At 39.8% G+C, this 24,746-nt stretch overlaps 1 protein-coding gene across 1 annotated transcript in view; it reads left to right on the forward strand.

Annotated features, from left to right (window-relative positions):
* The first annotated feature begins 18,499 nt into the window (after positions 1 to 18,499).
* The window catches only part of Cntnap5 (contactin associated protein family member 5), a 954,245-nt gene continuing 947,998 nt past the window's right edge, over positions 18,500 to 24,746 (forward strand). Inside the window, 1 exon segment of the mRNA XM_042054039.1 lies at positions 18,500 to 18,581. Coding sequence (XP_041909973.1) covers positions 18,500 to 18,581 — 82 coding nt within the window.

Genomic DNA, 24,746 nt, shown 5'->3' on the forward strand with positions numbered 1-24,746 from the left:
GAGTCTTCTCTCTTCTACATTGAAACTATGCATAAGAAATTAGAAAGAAGAAAAGTAAATATAACCACATATAATTCAAAGTTAAGCATCTAAAACTGTCCACAGCCTTTATCCCTATGTTTTATGGATAACATCTGTATCATTTTGTAAACATAAATATGACGATTATTCTACAGGTCAACATTGTCTTTCTTTAAATGTTCTCTTTTTTGTCCAGCCTAAAGTACAGAGAGCATAGGCATACCCACTAACATTTCTCATCATCTCTTTATGAATTTCACACCTGACTGCTGGGTATCTCTAGTTCTCTCAACACAGTAAACGGGCTCATGACTCAAAGCCTCTGGCTTGCTGTGAATTCTGTCCTTCCATGTAAATAGCTATATAATCAGTAAATCTCATTATTACTGAATTTCAAGTGGGCAAAGTCCATCTCCCCTTCTCCTACTTCCTTCCTTCATTTCCCACTTAGGAACTGAGTTGTTTGAGTGCCCAACATCATTCACATCTAGAAACATCTTGAGCTAAAACCTTAGCTATTACCTGCTCAGTGTGGCCATTTAAACTCTAAATTGTAAAAGTCTTCATATCTACACATTAAACTTCATACCCAATAGTGTATGACTGTATCAATAATAGCAGTGTCAGGGATATTAAAAGCTTGTATCAATGGATACTGCCAAAGGAAAAAAAATAAATGGAATGCTTTATCAATGTCTCTGAAGTATTATTGTGCAACATCTATCTATACATGTTGGAAGAAGAGGAAGCCACCTGAGTGTTCGCCATGATCATCAACTAATCTCTATGTGTGCCCAAATCAGTCAAAGCACAGAAACTTAGTCTCACATGTAAAACCAGGCGTATATGTCTGTATGATATTCTTTGTTACAATACATGATGGTACTGTATCCTATCTTTAAGACATTTGCTCTGGGCTTGCCTTATTTTCTGTTTAAAAACAAAGTATATGCTAGCAGGAAGTGTATAAATAATTCAAAAACAGCTCAAATAAGTAAACCTCCCATATAAAATATCTCATTAAGATTAAGTTAGACCCAAGCTTTCCTCATGCACAGAATCTGCCCCTAAATCATCCAATCCCATGAAACTAAAAGTGCACATTGGGTCCTCACATATTTATGTCTAATCTAATTCTCATCTTTGTTCAATGTAAAAATAGGAGGAAACAAACATACAAACAAACAAATAAAGTTTAAAATCCTTTGATCAAACTTTCTGATAAACAAGAACACTGAAATTTTCTGGTATTACAAATATTAGTAAGAAACAAAGTTTTCCCTGCATCACTATTGCTGTGAGTCAATGCTTCCCAACTATAAGCCTATGGTGACCATCACCCAGCTACACACAATAGGAAACAAAGAAAGGGAGGCTGATAGACTCAACACACACAAGGGAAGGAAGTCACTCTGGAAATGTTTGTCTTGAAAGATTATGTAGCAGCTTCTGAATTTCAGCATTCAACCATCCTAGTCTAATCCCTAGCCTTGCTGATGTGACTAGACATCACCTCTGCCTGTTTTGTTCTTTTTTTTTTTTTTAATTTTGGTTCTTGAAACAAGATTTGTTTCTTGTTCCAACATGAAAGTAAGTAGCAAGTTCATCACAAAACAAAAATATGAAGTATAGTGTAGGACTAAGCCAAGGGGAAAAGGGAAACATGGAAGCAAAAATAGGTTCCTTTTCCTCTGGGGAGTAATCCAAACATTTAGGGATAACACATTTCCAGGTATTAGAGATATGAAAAAGTGGAGTTCAGAGACGTTTCTGGGTATTTAAAGACCAAGGACGTGATGATGGTGTCCCCCACACTCTTCAAAAAGGAAGAGCAATGGGGAGACACTTCTAAAGGCACCTGAGGCTCAGGGTAGCTGGAGGCTCTCAATGGAGATGGTACTGTTAATAGCTCACCTGAGGCTGAGAGATAGAGAAGGAAAGACTTCAAAACTGCTGACCCTAAATTCCACATCTTTGATTAGGTATATTCATTTTAGCTGTACTGACAATATATACACACATACAAACCACATGATGTAAACACACATTCATTACACACATAAACAACATATGGTATCAAAAATATTGTTGGGATGGACATTGAATTTAATTTGTGATAAAATCAATGAATAGCTGTGGTACACTGTATAGGCCATTTGAATATTTCAGAATTTGGATTCCAGTAAATTGAGGATAATAACAAAAAAAAAAAAAAAAAAAAAAAAAAAAAAAAAAAAAAAAACTGTTGACCCTGGTCAGAAGCTATGGTCAATTCCCTGACCAAATGCCTAGACTAGGAAGTCCTGCCCCCTGCATCAGTGAGCTGGTAATCCCAACCCCTGTCTCACTGAGCTGGTAATCCTACTCAATGCAACAGTGAGTTTGTAATTCTTCCCCCTGCAGCAATGATCTGGTAATCCTACCCCCTTCAGCACTGAGCTGGTAATTCTAATTCCTGCAGCACTGATCTGGTAATCTCACCCCCTGCAATGCTGATCTGGTAATCCTACCCACTGCAGCAGTGAGCTGGTTCTACATAGGACCTGGAGCAGACTCAGGTTTCTAGAGAATATTTTGGAGGAATATTGGCAGGACAGTTATGACAAGAAGCTACCAGTAAATAAAATGATGGAACCCGGAACTGCAGAAATTTAGGCTTGTCAGCCACTGTTTACTCTCCCAAACAAAACAAGCAAGCAAACAAACAAACAAACAAAAACAGGAAGGAAGTAGAAGGAAGATACTGTCTGAAGGAAAGGGGCTCCTGAAGAAAGCAGAGGGACCTGTAAAGCCTGAGATGATGACAGACTCCACCTTGGCTCACCTCTTCTCCTGTAGCAGAATCCTGGTGCTGCTGTCTCAGCTTTGGTAAATTCGGTCTCTTCCATGGCCTTACAGTTGTACATGTGGAGGAAGGCCATCTTGTGAAACACTGCTGTGAACTGCTCTGAGATGGACTCGGTGAGGTCCTTGCTAGCTGTGCTGTTACCAGTGAAGGTGACTGCCATCTTGATCAGGTGGTGAGATGTCACAGAGAGCTGTCTTGGTTTTGCTGAGGGTTTGTTCCTCAATGGAGAATCTATTTTCATCCTGCACTGAACATTTTCTCATTAACTTCATTCATGCATGTCTGTCTCTGTAAGCCCACAGACATACTGCAGTGTTCAACTTGAAAGGGGTCACAGGCAGTCGTCATATTCTTGTCATCCTAGTCTTCCTGGTGGTGTGTCCATCCAGAGTGAGGGCTTGATACTACTGGCTTCCATGGCTAGTGAAAGGGGCAAAGCCTTGTATGTTAACAATTAAGACGTGGGAAGGGCACCAGGTTGATAGTTAGCTTTTGTTAAGTCAGCATTTTGCCGAACAGGGAAGTAGAGGCAGCTGGTGACTCCCAGTATAGTGACTGAGTGAGGTAGTACAGATCCCTGAATGCCAGTGGGGTAAGACTGAAGGTACAAAAACAGATATCACAGAAGGTTTCATTGCTAACTTAGTAGGTCTCAGCAGTGTTCAATACCAAATGATGGACAGAGGTAGGCTGGAAAGGTGTTGTGAAGCATAGTCTGGACACTCCACTGGCGATACTTATGATGCGGTTTTGATGTTCCTTGCAGATCTCTTTGATAAGCATGATGACCACTCCAAACCTGTTCTTCCACCCAGTCAGTCGGTCAACTGGAAGACTTTCAGGAAGTTATAGTTCTTGGGCTCCTTCCACACCACATACAGGACAGAGTAAACCATTGCAGCTATTTGGCCCAACTGTTCTTTTACAAGGAGAGGGCCCCTTGTTTGTCCCAGCCACCTGGCTAGCTTACACCTGAAATAACCACACAGAAATTGTATTAATTAAAGCACTGCTTGGCTCATTAGTTCTAGCCCCTTATTGGCTAACTCTCACATCTTGATTTAATCCATTTCTATTAATCTGTGTATCACCATGTGGCTATCGACTACTGGGAAAGATTCAGCATGTCTGTCTCTGGCGGCTCCATGGTCTCTCTCTCTCTCTCTCTCTCTCTCTCTCTCTCTCTGCTTTCTTCATCTCAGAATTCAGTTCTGTCTTCTCTGTCTACCTAAGTTCCACCCTATCAACTAGGCCAAGGCAGTTTCTTTATTCATATTAAGCAATGAAAGCAACACACAAACAGAAGGAGCTACTACACCACTGTTCCTTTCACTAGATGGACCAAAATCAAAGTTGTGTTGTCTGAAGACCTGGCCAAATGGACACCTCCACAATCTAGAGTTCTAGATCAACCAAGATATCTCAAAGAACATACTTGCCACCTGTGGCATCATTGTAGTGCACAGAGATTCTGCCCAGCTGAAAATTGCATTCCTGGTGGTAGGTACCAGGGGCTGATGTCATGACCATTGCTGATCACCCTGGAGAAATTGGTACCAATCTAGTTGCCATGCTGTCTAGTCTGTGTGTACCTGCATGTGCACTTTTTTCTTCACAGCTAATTTTTATTGTAATAAAATTTTGCTCACCCCAAGGTATGTACTGAAAAAGAAAAGACAGTAAAGTGATTGCTTTTGTTTTATTTGCCTGTTTGTTTTTTTTCTGATCTGATAGTGGGCTGAAGAGATGGCAGATAGCCCTGGAGGCTAAAGCAGAGGAAACATGATAACAGGAAAATTCTGAGAGAAAGTCTTACCTTTTCTGTTTTTTTTTTTTTTTCTGATAATGACTTAGTTTTCAATGTCTACTTCTTTTTTCTTTGGGAAAGACTATCTATCATCTATCTATCTATCTATCTATCCACACATATACTCACATATAAACACACACACTACGCACACACACACTATACACACACACTACATATGTGTGTGTGTATAGTGTGTGTGCGTAGTGTGTGTGCTTAGATGTATATGTACCAAATAACTACAGTGTTTCCAGAGGCCAGTAAAGGATGTCAAATCACCTGGACTTAGAATTACAGATGGTTGGGATTTACCACGTAGGTGCTACAAACCAAATCTGTATTATCTTCAAGAGCAGAAAAGTGCTCCTAACCTCTGAGGCATATCTACAATCCCTACTTGTATATATTTAAACTGGGTCTTATAATATCTACTTCCATTAGGTGTAAATTCTGTTTAAAAATGTTCTATTTTTATTTACTTATCATGGGATTATTCTTAACACAGTCATTGACTACAAAGAGCCTACTGTCGAATAAGCAGCAAATATGTAGAAAAATATTGTGATACACTCTCATACACATATGTGTGCATTTACATTTGTGGGGCTGTAGTGCACTTGCATGCACATGTGCAGGGCAGAAGTGGACACAGGATCTCTTTCCTCTATCACTCCCTGCTTCATGTTTGCAGACAGTCTCTTGTTGAACATTGAGTTTGTCCGGAGGCCAGAGTGGTTTCCAATGAGACCCAAGGTTCTTCTGTCCCCACATCTCTGGTGCTGAGACTGTAAGTGCCCACTATTGTGCTTTTCTGTTTGCACGGCTGCTGGGTATCTGATCTCAAGTCCTTAGGCTTGTATAACAGGAATTTTATTATTACCCACTTTTTAGATGTTGTATTACCCAAGTGAATGTGATAGCTGACCTTGCTCTGCCCATGAAGTTCTACTATGTAAGGGAGAAAAGGCAAGCAGGTTATGCCCTTGAGCTGGATTTATAGAACACATAATTTACACATAACCAACCGGCAAACAATGATTTTTTAAGGAGTCCTTCAGGCATGAGTCATGTATTTATTCACCTCATCCCTGACTTTACGATACTGTTGGATTTGACACCATGCCATTTTAGAGATAAAATTAATTTAAATATTCTGCCTACTCTGTTACATACCTAAAGTGAGGTGAAAACGTAATATGTGCCCAATAATCCTACCATTGAATCTCAGTTCCATAAGTTGTTATTTTCTTATGTAAAGTGTCAGAAATAATCAATACAAAAGCATATGTTGAAAGAGAGATTATATCCTTGTATCTCTTCACTTATTTTAGAGCCCCCATTCTTAAAACCTGGCTCTGGATTTAAACACTTAACTATAGAAAATTAAAAATTGAATGTACATATAGTTTGGGTCAAAACTGTGGAGTGAAATGCCTGGCCTCTTTCTGTCTTGCCTGCAAGAGTGTACAACTTATCGCAACGATAAAGGGAAAGCCAAGAAATATACGGATAGAGGTATCTTTTTTTTCATGGAAGATACCTTATTTATTTTATTTTGGTTTTAGAATCATTCCAATAACCATTTACATTCCAAGATTCCCCATCTCTATACCTTCTGCTACATCAATGAGAGTTTGTTTATCTATAAGAAATGACCAAAAACTTTGAAATATGAAATTTAGTTATGTCTGCAAAGTAAGAACTGTCAATATTGTGATACTCTTGTTATTATTCTCATTTCTTCAAGAAAATAGCAGAAAGCAATAGCACAAGTCTTTATTTCCGCTCTCACTGAGGGTACAATCGACTAGGAGGGGAAAACCTGTCAGCAAGCGTGTGAGGCAGCTGCTCACATGGCATACAGTCAGGAAGCGGAGACAGGGAAGCTGGCGCTCAGATAGCTCTTTATTCAGTTCTGAGTCACAGGGCATGGAATGGTATCAACCACAGTTCGGGTGTGTCTTCCCGCCTCAATCAACACAGTATGTGAAGAAACTCTCACAGTCAGCTCACGAGATTGTCTCCAGGGTCACTCGAGCTCCTGTGGAGCTGTTGCTCAATTATCAGCCATCGCAAATACCCATGGCTCTGCTGAGCAGCAAGTGTCTGCATCAGGCTTCTGTAATTGTCACAAAACCTGACTTCTAGATGCATCTCTGGTCCATTTGGAAGCTGCAAGTGAGTCTGCTCTGCTCTTGTGGAAATGTTGCTCCCTCTTTCCTGACAAATATACACAGGCATCCTCTCATACCTCCAGCCTCTGCCCTAGGTCATCTTCCAAGGGCAGCTTTCTAATGACTTGGCTTTGTTCTCCTAACCATGGAAAGCAACGATAATCAGTTGTCTGACGGGAACATGCTAAATCATCAATATTCATGAGCTGTCGTGTTCTTTTTTTCCTTTTGCTTGTCCATATCCTGGACTGCCTTTGTGCTGATACAGGTGAAAGTGAGTCAGACAGTGCAATAGAGTGAAGGATGCTGTGGCCATACAACACAATGCAGTGACAGAACAAGAGGCAGAGGCAGTCCTTAAGTAAATGAGACATGGCACTTTAAGGAATTCTCAAAGAGTGAATGTACATGGGGAGGTGGCGCACTGAAGAACATGCTTGCCCTGAAAACGTGAAGATCTGAGTTCTCAGCCTCTAGCGTCAATGTACACATGCCATTGGGGTGGCATGTGCCTGTAATCCCAACACTGGAGAAGTGAGGCAGGAGGATTACTGGGACTTATGGCCAGTAGTGCAAACTGTGTTGGCAAGGTCCGGGTTCACTGAATACTGTTTCAGAAATAAGGCGGAAACTGGCTGAGGAAAACAGCTCATGCCAGTCCCAAGCCTCAACATGAAGACACACTCAAGTACTTACATACAAAAACATACACCACACATGCATGTTTCAAAAGATGTGTAAGGGAGTTCTTTATGTAAATTCCACCTATTTCACAAGAAGCACCAAGGTACAAGTGACCAGTGATACATAGTCATAGTCAAGGGCTAGGAAAAGTAGTTCCATGAATCAACACACATGCTCAGAAGAGGGAAACCACTCGAGGACCATTCTGGTTTTAAAGAACTGAAACTGACTATATTTTGAAATGTGAATGTAACTTACTATATACAAATACACATACATAGGCTGTAATTTTCAAGCATCAGAGACTGGTTTGTTATATCTTCATCCCACAGCTTATGACACAATAGGAGGCCTTGTTTTAAAATCTGGTGTGGTCTGGTGAAAACAGTTCAGTGGATAACAGTCATGAAAGTACTTGCAACCATCCGATCTCATGTCGAAAAGCCAGATGTTTTGTAATCCCAACACTCCCATGGAAAGAAAGGAGATAGCTCTCCAGTAGCTAGGCCAGAGTACACATGTGACGGAAGCAGCAAGAGAGATGCTGCCTTGATAAGACAGAAAGGGCGAAGCTACTGCTGAAATTTGTATTCTGATTTCCTGTGTATACTGTGGTGTGCATGCACGCATAAATCTCTCTCTCTCTGTCTCTCTGTCTCTCTCTCTCTCTCTCTCTGTGTGTATAAGAGAGACAGACAGAGAGAGAGCGAGAGAGAGAGAGAAAGAGACAGAGAGACAGAGAGACAGAGAGAGAGAGACTGTCTTCCTTTATTGACCATGCTAGGAAGGCACTGTATCACTGAGAGACACCTGCGACTTCCTGCAACTTCTCTGAAAACTTCCAGCTCCACAACCATTGTGAAGGAAGCTGGTTACACTTGACTGTTTAATACAAATAAGTACTCAGGCACAATGAAATAGTGTAAATAGTGTATGTAGTTCTCATATGCAACTGTGCACTAGTCTTTTTGGAATATTTTAAACATAAAAGTAGTTTATGTCTATGTATTGTGTCAAAGCAAAGAGTAGTCCTGCCTTGGCCTATAGACACAAGGCTGTAGGCTTTGCCTATTATTTTTCATTTTGTGGTCTTTATTTTACTTGGCCACCAAACTTTTTCTTAACTGTGATGCCTATGTGCTCCTAATATCTAGTTTTATATTTCCAATCTAATTATTATATCACTAATAGAGAACTCTTGCTTGACTCAAACAATATGCATTCCACTGAAATAAATTCATACCACTAACACATATCGCAAATTTCCCAGTTTAAATATTTGTGAATGGAGTTGTTTTCAAAGACTACTCTGCCTGGACATTCAGGACTTGGCCGCAGAACAAGGCTGTAGAAATAAAAAGTATAGTGTGCTCAAGCCATTTGCAAGAAATGAGGGGGTGCGTGCATGTAAGAAATGAGGGGGTGCATGCGTGTAAGCCATGCACCATTACTCATGGAGACATCTGTGGTAAGTTATGATCCCGAAAACAATTCAAATGGTACCAAATCCTTACTGCATACTATTTTGAAAATGACCACAAGAGAAAACAAGTGCATATACAGTACACATGTATTTCAGTATTTTTGACTCAGGCCTGCGGATGTGCAGGTGTGACACCCACACATACAGACAACCCGCTTGTTTGTCACAGTGTACACTCTCCTGCATTGGAGGCATTTGGTTCCAATGCGATGTCATGACTCCCACAAACAAAATCAGAGTATACATAGTTGACCTACAATTCACATTGTTTCTAATGAGATTAACACAGAGAAATTACTTAATAGAAAATGATTGAAATGATTTATAATGAAAATAGAAACTCCTGTGCATTGCCTAAAACTATATATTCTTGATTCTGTAATATTGAGAATGAACATACATTATCTACGCTGTGTATATTTTAGATGGTTACAATAATTTAAATATTCTATTAGAAGGGGGCAGGTGGCATGTTCATTTTATAAAGAATAATTAAAATAACGTACTTCTCTACATTAACTTGCAAACATTTATTAATTTAGGACTGGTATGATTTATTTAACATAAATAAGATCAGAGATTCTAGAACATACTTGAAGTATATATTTAATGCATTTATTTTTCTCTTCTGATACCTTCTGCATCCTGCCTCCTATTTAGCACAATGAGGCACAAGTCTGCAACTTACAAAATCTCTCACATGCAAATTTTAGATCTTTGTTCTCTCTCCCTCCTTCCGTCCCTCCCTTGCCCATGTTAGCTGTGTGCATTTTTCCTTCCTCCTAGTCAACACACCCCCTGCTGGCTCTAGGCTAACATTCATTCCATGTTATTAAAAATGCCAATAAAAAGCTTATTAGAGATGTTTTTCAGTGTGTTTTCTATCCTAGTTTAAATGCAAAATGGATAAAAGGACACTAAGGGAAAGGTTACATAATGAAATAAACCTTGGAAAGCAATTGTTTCTACTACATATTGATTTCTTGAAAATGTGACTCTGGAGAACATTATAATATTATTTGCCTCTTCCTACTGGAAAATGCTGCAGATCCTCTGTTTGGATAGTTGCCTGGATTACGTAAATATCAGGGAGGAACCTCAGGTGTGACAGGCATCTATTTTCTGTCATCAAGTTCAGCACATTTAGTAAGAGCACATCATCGGTTCAGGTGTGTACCGGGATATGGACGGACAGCAGAAGCCATAAAGAAACCTTCTCATGAATTTGAAAATTTCAGTCATAGTTTAGCTCAAGTGAAGAAGCCCAAGTGGAGATTTTGTTTTGTTTTGGTTTCGTTTTTCTTTTCAGTTTTTTGAGACAGGGTTTCTCTGTGTAATAGCCCTGGCTGACCTGGAACTCACTTTATAGAACAGGCTGGTCTCAATCTCACAGAGATAGAGATCTGGGGTTTCTGCCTCCTAAGTGCTGGGATTAAAGGCGTGCACCATCACACCGACAAAGATTGATGTTTAATATGCATTATTATACCTTCTAGAGAACCTAAATATCGCTGGCTTACATATAGGAATTGTCTTCCACTGTAGAACTCATTTAGTATTGTGACTAAAACTGACAAAAAAAATGGGCCTGGAGATATTGCATAGTCAGTCACGTGTTTACCATGCAAATACAAATTCAGATGCCGCCACCGATACAAAAAAAAAAAAAAAAAAAAAAAAAAAAAAAACCTGGATACAGTGGTATAAACTTATGGATAGGTCAACAAGAGAATTTTGGATCAACTTGGCCACTAGTATTGCCAAGTCCAAGTTCATTGCTCCAAGTTCACTGGGAAACCTTGTCTCAAAAACAATAAGATGGAGTGGCTGCAGGGACAGGTCAGCAGTTAGGAAAATAAATTACCTTTCCAGAGGACCTAAATTCAGTTGCCCGCACCCTCTCTGGTCAGCTCTTAAAATGGTCCACCACTCCAGCTTCAAGAGATCTGATACACAAAAGGACTCTTCAGGAACCCACATATATGAGGCATATGCAGAGGGAGAAACATAAACCAAAACTAAAGATGAATATTTTCTAAAAGCCTGAGACCAGTAGAGGAAGACTCCCAGCAGAGATCTCTGGTCTCCACAAGCACACACCTAATGGACTATAGTAGCTGTCATTACCTCCTGTCCTCATGAGCTCATTCCACTGATTGGAAGAAACTGCAGGACCAATTAGCATTTTATTCACACACCTCTCTGTTTATCTTAAGAAAACGAACTCTTTCTGCAGGTCTTACTTGTCAGATACTGACTGCATAACAAGTACCATATAACCACTCCTTCAGAAGCCTGCAGCACTTGTGATAGGCTTAATTTGCTCATAATTTATTCCTGTCCTGTTGGGTAATCAGAAAAGTTGGAATCAGCTGTCATTCAGGAATTTGGTTATGGAGTAGACTCAACTCCTGCAGACAGGACGAAGTACTCTTTGACACCTAATAAAAAGCAATGTTACAGGGAAGGCACAAGAGTTTTGCTCACCCAACTTCTGTTAGTTGTCAATGAAGCATTGAGTAAGAATTATGCATGGTTTCCTAGAATGAGTAAGATCTTTTTAGGTGTTTGCAGCTATTTTTATTCCAGGGATAAATGGATAAATTGTCTATTTTGCCTAGATTTTTCACACTGATAACTGAAATTTTACAATAAAACTATCATTCCTCATATGGTTCTATGAAATATTAAAGACCGACAAAGCCAAAAACTGTTTGAGTCTATGTATTACAGGTGTTTAAACTTGATTCCAGGGTCCTAGAAAAAATGGATATGCACTCGAGAGTACTTGGTGCTCTTCTAGAGGATCCAGTCTCTGCATCCACCCTCTTTTCAGGCGGCCCATAACAGCCTGTAATTCCAGCTGCTCCAGTGATATATGTGATGCTCTCTTATGACCACCATAGTCTAGTACACACGTGGCACACACACATATGAACACACACATGAACAAATGGTACAAACATATACTTATTCACATGCACAGCCATACCCACACACAGGTGCCAAACACATACACACTTCAGAACATGCACATGCACAACCCCACAAGCACACATCCAACGCATAAGCATACACACACTTGTGCACACACACATGCATGCACACGTACTCATACTTATACACAGGGACATACAGAGACACACATATGCTCACATATACACATGTACACATACACTCACAGATACATACACACATATACATGCATACACGTGTTTGTAAGCACACATACACACAATACGTTTTGAAAAAAAAGACTGGATCTCAGAGGAATCAAACTGTATGCTAAAGCTAAAGATATCATACTATGCAGTTTCCAAGTCAAGAGTTAGTCTCAGTATTTCAGCTTCACTCCCAGAACACATTTTGTAAAATTACTTAAGAAAATTTTCAGGAAAAAAAAGCATATCCAATGACATTCAAATCATTTTGGGATGACAGTTCTTTGGAAAGACATAGGCATAAATGTAAAAGAGAGATTCCTTTTGATATCTCTATCTGAATGTGACATACCTGTGCCTCTACAAATGTAATTACAAGACACTTTGGAAGAGGAACACTCTTCTGATTACCAACTCGGTGCAGGGCCTGGTATCACACGTCCACAGGAAGCAAGCATGTTCTAGGATACTTCACTCATCACGTGCATCAACTGCCTGGTCATTCATATGGATGTCCACCCCTCCACAAACACAGAATTCTGCCTTCATTATGCTTGACTATCCTGTTAAGACAAAAATATCCCTGATTTGGCCTGACCTGAACAACGTTTACCACAAAGAGACAAAGAATTGATTTATGATTTCGCCAGTGAATTTCTCTTCTCAGAGGAAGCGATCTTTGTCAACTTAAAATCTCCAACAGTGCTCATAGTGGGAGACACTTGGCACAGAGTCTGATGCTATAGCTGCTCCTTACTTATGTGTTTTCCATCCTGTTTTCTTAAGCCAGTTTTAGGTCTGCAAGACTCAAGGGTAGCAAGTTTTCTATTTACTTTGTCCTGTTACCAACTCTTTACTATAAGGAAGGAAAACCAAATGTAAATAAGAAAATTAAGTCGCAAAGAAAAAAAACTTAGAGAAAACATAGTGAGCCAGGCCGTGGTGGCGCATGCCTTTAATCCCAGCACTCGGGAGGCAGAGGCAGGCGGATCTCTGAGTTCGAGGCCAGCCTGGTCTACAAGAGCTAGTTCCAGGACAGGGTCTAGAAACTACAGGGAAACCTTGTCTCGAAAAAAAAAAAAGAAAAGAAAAGAAAAGAAGAGAAAAGAAAAGAAAAGAAAACCTAGTGACCTTCTGCTGCACTGACATTTTACAAAAACTGAAAATGTGGTGGTAGTCATCCTTCAGTCGCTAAAACAAACCTTGAAATGTGAAGTCAAACTTCTCCAAAAATAGTGATTTTCCAAACAGAATGAACAGCATGGTCGTATAGAAACTCTCTTCCCGTCCAGTCTGTCGTCCGCACAGCAGCAATTACTTCCGACAGGACTCCAAAGGTGAAGGGAAGCTGCTGGAGAGTGGGGCTCATCTGCCAGTAGCCTATGAGCAGAAGCCCTTCATTTTTGTACTACTCAATATTGCATTATGTATCCTACTAGAATCTCATTAATAAAATGAAGATGGCCAAACATATCTCCCAGAGATGCTTCTCAAGAGTATTGTGGAGTCAGTAGATGGGCCACTCCCTGCTTACTCCACAGCAGACACCATGTGATGAGTGATGGCCTTTGTCCCATTATGGAAGAATAGAACTGTTCAAGAAAAAATGAAAGATGAGTGAAATGCAATGCAATTTACTCCACTAGTTTTTATCTTTTATTTTCCTGTGTGTTTTTATATATAATGTGTGGGCGTGCACATGTGCTTATAGGTGTATATGTGCATGTATGAATGTGTTAACATTCATGTCTTCTAATATCACTATCTACCTTCTAATTCTGAGATAATCTCCCATTTGAACTCAGCATGCACAGGATGGTTAGACTGGCTAGCCAATGAATGCTGGAGATCTGCCTCTCTCTACTTCCTACCCCATAACTAAGGTTGCAGATTATGCCACATAACACCGGGTTTTTTACTTAAATGCCAGAGAAGTGAACTCAGGTCTACTAGCTTACATGAACTTTACCAACTATTATAATAAACCTCATTATTTTGCTTTTTAATTTGAATAAGATTTTGATTTGGGAAGGTGTCCAGATGGATTATTTAAAACATAGACCTTCCAAGTCTTCATTGTCCATTTTCCTGATGTTCTATTAATACTAAGCATCCATTGATGGTGCGAAAGCTGAAGACTTCTTTAAACTCAGATGCTCTTCAGGTATAAATTTTTCTATGTGCAGCAACATGGGGAAAGAAATACACAATTGTTTAGCCTCTGTCTATAATGTGGTAGATGCATCGGTCAGATTAAAAGCCTTATGAAAAGAAGAATTTCAGTAGGTAAATAGCAATCTGATTGAAAAGAGTTTTAATAGTGATTAATATTCTACTGTGACTAAAAACTTCTTGCAGCCAAAATCCACTCAGATGATGGCATTGTTTACACTACTGTCTGTGCGGAACAGCTGCTTGCCCCTCACCCCAGTCAGAGGCACAATAAGCTGGGTGAAACATTGGCAAATCTTAGACAAACGTCTGCTGGTTACAGCTCAAAGTTGCTGAAAGAACAGGTGTGTGTGAGAAAAAAATAAATAAAAGTTACAACTGTAAGTAGGGTTGTAAATTAGTTGTAATTTATATACTTTACACTATGTCTGCATATGAGCATCTGAAATAGGGAATAATGGTATTTATCAACAACTTGAAAATAAATCACAAGTGTGGACTACATAGTTACATGGTTCTAAATTGTCTGAACATGGACAACCAGCACATTTCTCTGGCACTGATGGTTCATCTTAAGTGATTCTGCTAAATCTCTCATTATTAAAGTATTTTAGTAAAACTGTATTTTGGAGATAAATAGAAGCTCTGATTTTTTTTTGGTATTTCGAGACAGGGTTTCTCTGTGGCTTTGGAGCCTGTCCTGGAACTAGCTCTTGTAGACCAGGCTGGTCTCGAACTCACAGAGATCCTCCTGCCTCTGCCTCCCGAGTGCTGGGATTAAAAGCGTGCGCCACCACCGCCCGGCTGAAGCTCTGATGTTATGAAGGAAAAGTGCCCTTGACAACAGTGGCCTTGACAACAGTGGCCTTGACTCTTAGCCATCATTTTTCTCTTTAGAAAAGCCAGGATGGTTCCCTCTGGAGAATCTCACACATTCACAGAGGAAGAATGCCATATTACATAATACTAAAGAGACACAAAATATGAAAGGAGAACATTTCCTAACAATGAAGAAAATCTGTCTGCTTAAAGTGGGACAGATTTCAAGGTGGCTAAAGGATTTTAGAGATTAAATTGGAGGAGAAAACTGGAAATAACTCAGGTCATAAGAACCACTAAAGAGTAAATATTAGCATATTCATAAAATGCAAAAGAATGTAGTAGATAAGATGACACAAGTAAAAATTCTGTATCAAAACACTAAATTTCATCAATAACATTGAATTTATTAAAACAGAAAATAAAATGGTTTGATATCATTACTGTATAATTAGGTAGAAGATAGATAAAAGAAAGAAAGAAAGAAAGAAAGAAAGAAAGAAAGAAAGAAAGAAAGATAGATAGATAGATAAAGCCACAGATAATGCAGAGCCTTCTCAACTTCATGGCCTGGAACAACATATTTAGCTTAGGATAAACATGATCTTCTGATCTCTTGCCTCCATTTCCATAGTGGTTGATTTATGGTTATGTACCAACATGCTGAACAATCACACTTGGTTTTGTACTACTAGGCACTGAACCCAATGCTCCCTGCATTGTAGATAAGCACTTTACCAACTGTGCTATATTCCCAGTCCCACTATTTCTAAATTAATTAAAGATAATCAAAATAATGCAATATGATGTTTAAGGATATACATGTTGGTGAAAATCATAAAAGCATTATGAATGAGGATAATATATTAAAATCAACAACTTTTTATAGTCATTAATTGATATAAATGCTTTGAGGCAAAACCTTGAAAATATTATTAATTATGTCTGTAATATTTTATTCCTTTAAAATCTGACTCTCCCGTCCAAGAGCCATAGCTAGAGAGAAGGCTTAGTGGTTAAGAGCACTTGCTGCTCTTATAAAAGACAGGGGTTTAGTTCTCACATCAGGCAGCTTACAACCATCTGTAACTGCAGTTCTAGGGGATCTGACATACTTTTCTGGCCCCTGTGGACAGTGAATGCATGTGGTACAAAGGCATACACATATAGATAAAATATGTTTTCAATCTTAAGAAATAGAAAAAGTCTGTGTGTGCTTAGAACATACAAATTGAATAGGGGTTACAGTTGTATATGTTCAAAACCTTTCTAGTATGATTAAACTAACCAGAGGAAAACATTCAGTCTGGAACTTCCAAAGACCATGGCTGTGAGGGCAGTATTTCTGGGACTCCCTTCAGGAATACTGGAGAGAAAAATCAGCCCAAGAAAAGAGACTGAGAGTTTCTTCACCCCTTTCCTTTCTAAAGTCTCCTCCCAACAGGACAGAGAAGGATAGGTCCCTCAACATTGATATTTTTGGGAGTCAAAGTCCCTCTGTGTGCTTATACCTCAATTTAAGTCTTATGCTGAGTTTCCTGTGAAGCAGAAATCTACTGACATAATTGTTTTCAGTCAAATTATGAATAAAAGTCTATTTGTTTACAGTTAACAGGACCTTCAGAATTCTTTCTTTAATAAAATAATGTGGCAGTTGGTCCAATTGTCATTGAACTGTCATTCAGTATTCCAGTGCTAGCAGTTGGAGCTTCCGGACTACAAGGTTAAGGACTGAATTCATGCAAAGGCTGCTTGAAACTCAGTCCAGTGTCCAGTAGCTTCAGAGCGGGCAGCTGAGACCAAAGGCTGGCGGGACTTTGAGTGCTTACTAACACTGAGAATGACAAGCAAGTAAGAGAAAGAGGCACCAACTCCCCCAGACACCGAGAGAGTCTGTAGACTAACTGATTGTAAACTTCACATAAAAGATATCATTACTGATTCCTTATTTTGTTAACATTTGACAGGTTGCTGGCAGCTTAAACTAAACACAAAGTAAGTTGATCTATGGCAAAGCAAGAGAGTCCCCAGATGCATGCTAAAGAATCAAGATTGCTAATAGAGAGCCTCGAGGAAGAAATCAAAACGCATCTTTTCTTTTTTAGATATAAAGCTTACTAAGAGCCAACCATGGGCTTACACTTGACCCTTCGTATCCACTTGTCTCATCTTCCAGCCCCCACCTTTCCTCCTCCAAACATTTCTCTCTGATTTCTCTCTGATGCTAGTGAACCACCCCGATCCTTTGGAGCCCACAGCACCAATTACTCTGCAGTACTTGCGGAAGCAATATGCCAACAGCAACCAGGGAGAGATGCAGAAGTAGAAGTCAGAAAAGCAGGGGAGTGGTCATATCCCTAAATGGCTAAACCAGAAATCCCAATTAGATCAATATCTGTCAATCACACATCCCTGCAGGGGAAATTGAATCACACAATTCAAGCTTTCTTTGACTCTCCCCTGCCAAGTGAAGTAAAAGGCTTTAGGCATCAGGTTAGGTCATTGCCAAGCTCTCCATGGGAAAATCCCTCCTCCTAAGGCTTCGGTTTTCCAACTCCCTTAGGCATCGCTTCAGCATCTTTGTTCGAAAACCTGAATTAAATGTCAGTATCTGGACCCTCATTTGGGACCCTCAAAGGGAAGGGGTAAGTAGTTATGGTTTTAGGGATGCTGGAATGCATGAGTGGAAAGGAGAGAGAGAGAGAGAGAGAGAGAGAGAGAGAGAGAGAGAGAGAGAGAGAGAGAGAGAAACCTTTTCTCCTTTCCTCCCCAGCAGGTAGCCTAAGTGCACCGCAGCAGAAGTCTGCTGGGGACGTGCAAGCGACCAAGGACCCGCCCAGGCCACTCTTATAGGCGAGCGCAGGGCGGGATCGGCCGGGGGCGGTGCCGCGCAGACGGCGCCTATAAGGAGCTGTCCGCCACCCTAGTGCTGAATCCAGCTCCAGACCCGGAACGAGGTGCTTTTGGCTATTGCGGGAGCTGCGCGTCAAGAGCTACCCTTGAGTTTGGATTTGAACCTTTAAGGAAGGCTATCCGGAGGAAGAGGAGGCAGGAGAGGAAGGCGAGCACGGAAAGGGACAGTTGCAGGAACTGTAAACCTTGGTCGCAGCTCACAGCTCCGAAAAAGCCGTGCCACGGTTTCGCTGAAGCGTCTGAGGAGCAGGATGGAGTAAAGAAGAGTGTCTGTTCAAGGGGGGTGGGAGGGATCCGGTGGTGCGGAGGAGAGAAAACAGAGAGAGCGAGAAAGAGAGAAAGGAAAAGAGAGAAAAGCCAAGCCTGCTGCCTGCGAATTTGGGATTAGATTGGAAGAGATCGTTCACTCGGGGGGAAATGGATTCTGTACCAAGACTGACCAGCGTTTTGACTTTGGTACTCTCTGGCTTGTGGCATTTAGGATTAACAGCGACAAATTGTGAGTACTCAGAGCTGGGGGCGGGAAGGTGAGGTGGGATATGACGCTACTAGGAATAAGTGTCCACCGTCCGATTGTATATGCTCTGGGGAAAAGCTGAGTGAAAACCCTAACCAGTGTGGTTCCACCATTTCCAACCATCCCAAAAGTTAGCAGAGCTCTCATGAGCTTGCTCTGCTGAATTGCCTGCCCTTTGGAATCTTAAAGTTCCCTTAGCCTGCTGTTAGCTTCATGGTTCTTAATCTCAGACAGGGATTCACGGGCCAGGAGCAAACCTCCAGGGACAGAGATGCTCCAGATCACCGAGCTTGGTGACAGTAGCGGACTGCAGCACCCATGGACTTGCAATGTGCCCTTAACACCTCTTCGCTCACCTCCACCCTAAGCACTGAGCTCTCTCCACTGCCTTAAGCAGAAAGCTTCAATTGGGGTGTTTTGTAACCAATGAACAACTGTGTAAGGGGATTGGGAGTTTGGGCCTAAAAATTGTAGCTCAAATGTAGTCACCCTAGGAGACCAATGGCTGTCCTGTCACAGGAGGGAGAGCGCTTTAGCGCTCATCTCACCATCAGAATCCTGCTGCCGATGAAGGAATAGTGAGCATGCACCGTGTTGTACATGTTTGAACTTCACTTAACAGGCGGGTAGTCTTGACCCCCAGAGATCTGCCACCTGCACTATTTATTTAAAGAATCCAGTTTGTCAGACTTGAATAAATCACTAAAGCTACAAGAGGCCAAGTTCGATTTCTCAGCTGCTTCTCTAGGCAGAGGAAGGGAAGTTTTTCCATCTCTGGGAACTCCTAAATGAGAAAGGATGCAATTAAGCCATCTGTGTTGTTTGCAAGGATGGCTTACCACGGTCCCTCAAGTTTCTGGATTTGTTCCCTCATCTTCTATTCCTGCCCTTAACCTCAGAAATATTACTCAGTTTGGAACTATTGTGCTTAACTTTTGTAATTTACATTATCAGTATCAGTAAAAGGGGGCAGGAAGTCTTACTACTGAGAATCCCTCTGCCTTATTCCTTAATTCCTAGCTTAATCCCTAGAGAATATTGCCCTAGAATTTCCATGCCAGAGTGAAGACAAGTAGATAAATGTTCAGAGTAAGCCAGTGTTTCTGTGATGTAGATATTGAAAAGCTCACAATCGATAGTTGTATCATTTTCTTGAAGTTTGTGTTACAGAGGAGGGCAAATGAGGCGATCCTCTCTAACAAAGAGGGAGAAACTAATAAATTATTTCAGAGAACATATTAATGCAGGCTACAGCCAGGTAAATTGACTTTTCTATTCTGACTTCTTCCCCTTCTTTTCTCTTCTTTTCCTTCCCTTCTCCTCTTCCCTACTCTCCTTGAAAAGTATTCCCATGGTGCCAGATAGAAAAACCCAAAAGCCTTAGAAAGTAAGCTTTGCGACTGAGCTACTTTCTCTACCTTCTGGAACACTAGAGGTCAGTGTTGTCCAAATGATGCAAAGGTGTGGCTCTAAACTGTGCTTTCGCCTTAGCATATTCTGTTATCTGGAGAGAACACTATTAATATCCAAAAGGTGGGAGTGAGGGATACCGATGAAATGGGTAGAGCACATGGTACAAGTGCAAGACTTTGGCCTCGTCAAATATTATTACCCTTCTTGAAAATCCATAAAAAAAAATCTTGGAGTCACATTTTCTGTAAATTCACTTAACTTAATATGATCAACATATTTCAATATTGTGCATAAAATTAAATGGTATGTGTTTAAGACTTTAGCTTTTTATAGTAAAGGCAGTTGCAATGTCTACTCCGAGCATTTCAAAAGAAAGTTGGTGATATTGATCTTCAGAATTTCATAAGTGAAAGTTGTGACTTTCATTTTCAAGCAACATAACAACTGAGTGAATGCTGCTTGCTAAATATTCTGGAGTCCGTTTTCTTAAGGAATAGCAGTGACTGCTATACTCTGAAAATTATATCAATTCAGTAAGCAATAGGGTTGCAGCAAGAACTGGTTCTGAAATCAATACTTATTAGTGGTCTTCAGAGACTATATGGCAAACCCCTCAAGGCAATCATGAATATTCCCCAGTTTATCTAGGCTGCTGCTCACAATTTTTATTCTTTAAGTGTAGATATTGGCTTTGCTACGGATGTACAGTCTGTTTCCATTCATATTCATGCTTTGCTAGGTTAGACATTTCCTTCTGGAGAGCTTCCTTTTAATTTGATTTGTGAAAATATTTTTTAAAGATTATTGTTCCTATATTTTAAGGAATAGTCCATGTCATCAGTAACAAGCAGTCTTGAAAACAGATTATTTTCCCCCAGGATCTTCCATGGTACATAATCATAGGTAATATGTTATAGGTGTAGTGGGTCTCTTAAAAAATGACTTTTAATTGTATGTCCTCTTTTGTAATGCCTTGCTGTTGTTGTTATTGTTGTGTAGTATGTATCTATTTGTATACATGTTTAATTTTCACATACTCTGTTCCAAACATGGGCGTTTATCTCCACAGGGATAAATGAGTGCTTATCCAATTACATATTCTATAAGTTTCTAATTAAACACAATGACAAGAGAGTCAGTTAGAAGGGGTCTAGCCATAATACAGATATTACAAATCCGTGATGAGAATGCAATTGCCTACCAGCAATAAGGCCTCTGTAAATTCCCTCATTCTAGACTTTCAGGATATTAAACAGCACAAGTGTTTCCTTTGGGTATATCCTGAGGGAACTGGTTAATTTTGAATATATATTATATATAATATCGAATATACATAATAGACCAATGTAAAATTTTAAGAACTATTATATATTCAACTCCTTTGACACAAGAAGCTATGGTGTGGCTTGAGACACATAGAGACCAGAAGTCTCTATGAAGTTCTAGTTCGAGTGCTGTCTCAGCTCAGGTGTCAACTACTCAGTCAGTTATTGTCCTTTCCATGCTGCAAGTGGAAAGCAGTCAGCAATTGAGATTCATGAATACCCCAAATTTCACAGCAGCTAAATGTTTCACTAAGGCTATTTATCTAATATGAGGCTAAATAAAATGTTATGATGACAGAGTATCAGAAGAGAAGGACTGCACGTGACACACACAGGACTACTATCGTTTTAATTCTTAAAAAGAAACATGTTACACGATTGCTCATAATATTAATATATTATGTCTGAAATAACTTAGAACAATCACTAAGTACCTCCTTGAAATTTTTTGCTGCCCATTAAGAGTCCCAGAGACAGGTTATTATGATAAGAATTCACAACTCCCTGTTTTAGGTTTTTCTTGCATACTGAATTTCACAAGACCTGCGAATGTGTTGACCATGGTAGTAAAGATCTATCAGACTCTGAATTGCCTGAGGGCTGTTAACAAACCAAATTGAAGAGTAAGATGAGCGAAGATTGTGCTGTTCTCATGGGGCCGATGAATGGCTGTGCAGGGCTTTCTTTGACATCGATAGCTACCAGCAGTGCAGTAACCTCGTACTGCTCAGTTGGTGGAGTCTAGAAGGTTTCTCCATCATCAAACTAGCTGGTTTTGACCTTTACTGCTCAACATGAAATCATTTTTCTTTCACATGAACCCCATATGTAAAGCAGATAAACACCTTTTCAACTATAAAACAAAATATAAATTAAAAACTAAAGGAGGGATTTCACAACAAAAGAAGAGACTTAGGAGATGATTAATGTCTATGAGAACAACCAAGCTCTCACCTGCATTAGCCTTCTAAGGAATGGCCAACCATCCTACTGTAGTTTTCAATTTTTTCTGTCCATCTGCACAACTGGCTTTAGTTTTCTCTGGGGGAATCACTTTACTTTTCTGTATCCATTTATCATAAAATGATGGGCTATGATTCAGAGCATCGCTAAATCCTTTAGCTGGTGATTCATTGTCTTTCAGTTGATAACCAAAAATTGTGATGGAATATGACTTGCATGTAATAACTTTTCCCAGGAAATAATAAAATTGAAAATGGGTTTAGTTACCTAATCAGGCAGAAGACAAGTTTTGCTAACAATTTTGAGAAGTTGCATTGCTTTACTTTATATTGACATCATTAATTTCTAAAGGAAACTGTTTCATTCAGTAAAACTGTGCCACTTTTACCTGGTGACATTGTAGAGGTTATTCACTCACGCCAATAAACTTGATTTGCTGAATAAAGGTCTTGATTTAGTCACTAGGACAATGTTTACTTCTAATGTGTTTTCATAATTAACTACTAATGCTACTTATTGGTCATTTCACTTGCATGTGTTTGAGATCACTGCACTTTAAAACTGGGAGGCAACTGTAATCAGACTAAGAGTTTAATGTGATTGTAATTCCTATTAGTAGGCATGCAGCATATATCCCTCACTTACTGCACCCACTTTACACAGCTGCTCAGCAAGCTAGACATTAAATGGTCTGGTTCATATGAATAAATTTCATATGAGTAGAACATATCCACAATATAACTAATTTGAGCAATGAAAAAAAATGAATTCTTACCTTTAACCATTTTTAAACACAAACATCGTTGAAACAAAATATCCCCAATGCACTTTACTAGGTAGCTTGCTTAGCATCTGCAGGAATTTGGCAAGGGTTCTATAAGATCAGCCTCATAACCTGAGCCTTGAAGAAGAGCATGAGCTAGCAGTTTTCAACACACCCAACTCCTGAGTCATACCTGAAAAAAGATGCCAAAAGCATTCAGATGAAGACTGGAAGCATGACAGTAAATACTGCAGTGTTCAAAGAAAAGCAACTTTATATCTAGGCTTGTACCCTGAGTTGAGGATTTATTTTTCTTCCATATTTTTAAGTGAAAATCTTCATAGGGGATGAAGAAAACCTTGAGGAACAACTTAGAAGACCCTGGTGGGTACACACAAGCATGGGACAACTCCACGAAGGGCACTTTTGTTGGCATTCTGTCCCATAAGTCTGTCAATGTCAGACCAGAGGTATGCCGAGCTAGTGCTTATGGAGCCCTGGTCACGTGCTGTATGGTGCAAGCCCTGACCTGGCTTCATGTAATGATCTTATTCTTACCTCCAGTATTCCTTCTGGCAAAATACGGAGCTCTACACTTTACAAACACATAAGATGTCTCATATTTTTGCAATTATTTATTTGGGCTGGTTATTAATTTGACCTACAATACAACTTCCCCTTAAATTTTTTTCCTCACCATTTTCCAAGGACATACACCCACATGCACACACACACACACACACACACACACACACACACACACACACACACACACACATTTTGTAATGTGGAATGTGTTGGGAGTACATGGGAAAGTGTCAGGAGAGAAAGGAGATGGTAAAGATCATGATAATCCATACGTTTATGAAATTGTCAAAGAATAAATAAAATGTTTGACTTTTTTCAGTCTAGGTAAGTTGCCCCTATTTATCTCATTTTTTGGTAGCACTTTCTGTAATTCTTGTTCTCTCAGTTAAGATGCATTGCCCCTTTGTCATGTTTTATTTGAATTCTTGTACCTAATGTCTAAAAATACTGAGCAAACGGATGGACGAGGGAATGATCTAATGGTTTTCTAGTGAGAGCTTTCAATCTTAAACTGAGAGTTTTTTTCTACTCCCTACTGGCAGAGTCTTGCTTTTAAGATGTGTTTGTTTCATATTGCTATTTTAACAACTATTATTTGTCACTGTTGTGGAAATGCCAAGTAGAAGTGAGCTGTAAAATGAGACAGAACTCCAGATTGCCTTATCGAGTGTGAAGTCTGCAGCTTGGATGCCCGACTGCATGCTTCTCTGTATTCACTGGAGAGTAGGCCTGACATGGGCACCATAAAGTCATTTGGACCCTGAAAAAAAATCTCCCTAGCTACTTGACCTTGCTACAACTTGGAGCTCATGTGATTAGCTTTCTTTATGCAATGCAATGAATGTTGCACTATAATCTGAAAAAATTGCTACAAGAAATTTTTCCATTGCCTTGCTTCTGAAATATAGGAAGCATTTAGATTCTACTCAATGGAGTGTAAGTGTTGGATTATGGAAAAGAATTTTGTTTCATGGCAAACCCATCTCTTTACTCTTATGAAATGATTTTGAGACACCTATGCCATCTTAACTATGATAAATAAGAAAGGGTTAAGTGTCATGAGCTGGTGTCTTGCTCATCTGCAGAACTCACAGA

The sequence above is a fragment of the Arvicola amphibius genome, chromosome 12 (genome assembly GCF_903992535.2).
Source record: "Arvicola amphibius chromosome 12, mArvAmp1.2, whole genome shotgun sequence".
NCBI lineage: Eukaryota > Metazoa > Chordata > Mammalia > Rodentia > Cricetidae > Arvicola > Arvicola amphibius.